General features: G+C 34.4%; 1 protein-coding gene across 1 annotated transcript; it reads right to left on the bottom strand.

Annotated features, from left to right (window-relative positions):
* Tas2r42 (taste 2 receptor member 42) lies at nucleotides 1-1,027 on the bottom strand. Its single transcript, XM_021164047.1, has one exon. The coding sequence runs from the start codon at nucleotides 956-958 to the stop codon at nucleotides 23-25; it is 936 nt and encodes a 311-aa protein (XP_021019706.1). The 5' UTR covers nucleotides 959-1,027; the 3' UTR covers nucleotides 1-22.
* Nucleotides 1,028-1,626: the final 599 nt, after the last annotated feature.

Raw genomic sequence — 1,626 nt, 5'->3', positions numbered from 1 at the left:
GTCTTCCTGTTAAGCTGTTCCTCTAGTAAAGACTGGAGAATCTATGAAGGGAGAGGATCAGCTCTTGAAGCTGGCTTTTAAGATGTTGCAGGATCCTCATTGCCCTCTGTCGAAGTTTGCTATTTCCCAGGATGAGAATAAATGAGTGAGTTAAGGGAAAGATATTTAATGTTAACAAGATGAAATTAATCGACCTGCTCATTGGAAACAAAAATAATAACCACCGTGCTAACTGCATGAAAAAAATGTGAATTATAAAGAGAATGAGGAAAGACTCCAGCATTTTCATGGCCTTCTTGTGGATCTTGGTTATGGAATCTTCAGAAGTGGTAGAAATCAGGTCAAGGTTTCGGGAGTGCTTCACCAAGGACAAAAATAAAAGGAGCAATGATGCTAGGGACACAAGAAATGGGACTAAATATATCAGATCAAAAACAATTATCTTTCGAAAAGCAGTGGTCTTAATTGTACCTGAAAATAAAGTCAGATTGCTTTTAAGGGTTAAATAAATATCTCCCCAAATAGGAAGTGTTTCAAGCAGTAGAAAATAAAAAATCAATAAGAACAAAGAAAATACCAGAAAAACAACAAGCAGACCTCTCAATCTCCACTTCATCCAGAGGAAAAGGGGATGGGGAATGTGGGCTATTTTGAATAAGTAGAACATGCTCAGGCAGGTGGCAAGCCATGTTGATAGTTGATCAGTTATAACCCAGAATATATCAGAGCATTTTACTAGACTGTAAGAATAATAGAAATGAGGTGCTAATTCTAGTATGGTTGCATCAATAAATAACATCAACACAGAGATGATTCTGGAAGCTGCCAAACAGACCATGATGAAGTTGATGAAGGTGATTTTCTGGTTCTTGACCCAATCAGAGCAGTTTGCCAGTCCAATGAACATATTCCCCAGCATTCCAGTTATAAATACTGCTATTACCAGTATCATATACATTTGATCCAATCCTATAAGCAATTGAATAGTAAAAGGGAATCCACACTTCTAGCAATTTGTCTCGTTGATCAGTTCTCAAACAAACTTCCACAGAAAATCATCCTTTTCCATATTTATCTTTCTCCTTTTTACTGTAATTTCAGCTTTGATTGGAAACTTCCTCCATTAGGTTGAGATTCACAGATACTTAAGGAAATTCTTAGTCCTAGGTTTTTGTCTTTTGTTTTTCCCAACGTTAATCTCACACTTAATCTATAAAGATCTGTTTATGAATACAGCCTCATATTTTTATTTAAAGATATTTTAAAAGAAATATTAAATTCTAGTTCAGACAGTCTCTATGCCCACATCATCACTTGTGTGCCTTCAAAATTCCCATTGATGTAATATCTGAAATGATAAAGTCAAATATATTAAAATACAAATTTGAATCAGATTTTTTTCACTGATTTGTATAATATATTCCTCCTCACCTGAAATACTACACTCTGTAGAGGCAGATATCTTTGTTACTGTTCAAAGAAAGTACTAAGAGAAGTCTCAATAAGTTAGTTATGGATTCCATAAACATGCACTGTATTTGCTATGTGTATGACTTTTTATAAAAGAAAGTTTTGAAAAAAAAGATAACATTGAGGAACACAGAATAACAACACCAAAAAAGAATG

The sequence above is a fragment of the Mus caroli genome, chromosome 6 (assembly GCF_900094665.2).
Source record: "Mus caroli chromosome 6, CAROLI_EIJ_v1.1, whole genome shotgun sequence".
NCBI lineage: Eukaryota > Metazoa > Chordata > Mammalia > Rodentia > Muridae > Mus > Mus caroli.
This window is presented reverse-complemented; position numbering and strand designations above follow the sequence as displayed.

Bases quoted from the DNA above. Each gene is read 5' to 3' on its own strand.
- Tas2r42 (XM_021164047.1), bottom strand. From the start codon at position 958: ATGTATATGATACTGGTAATAGCAGTATTTATAACTGGAATGCTGGGG.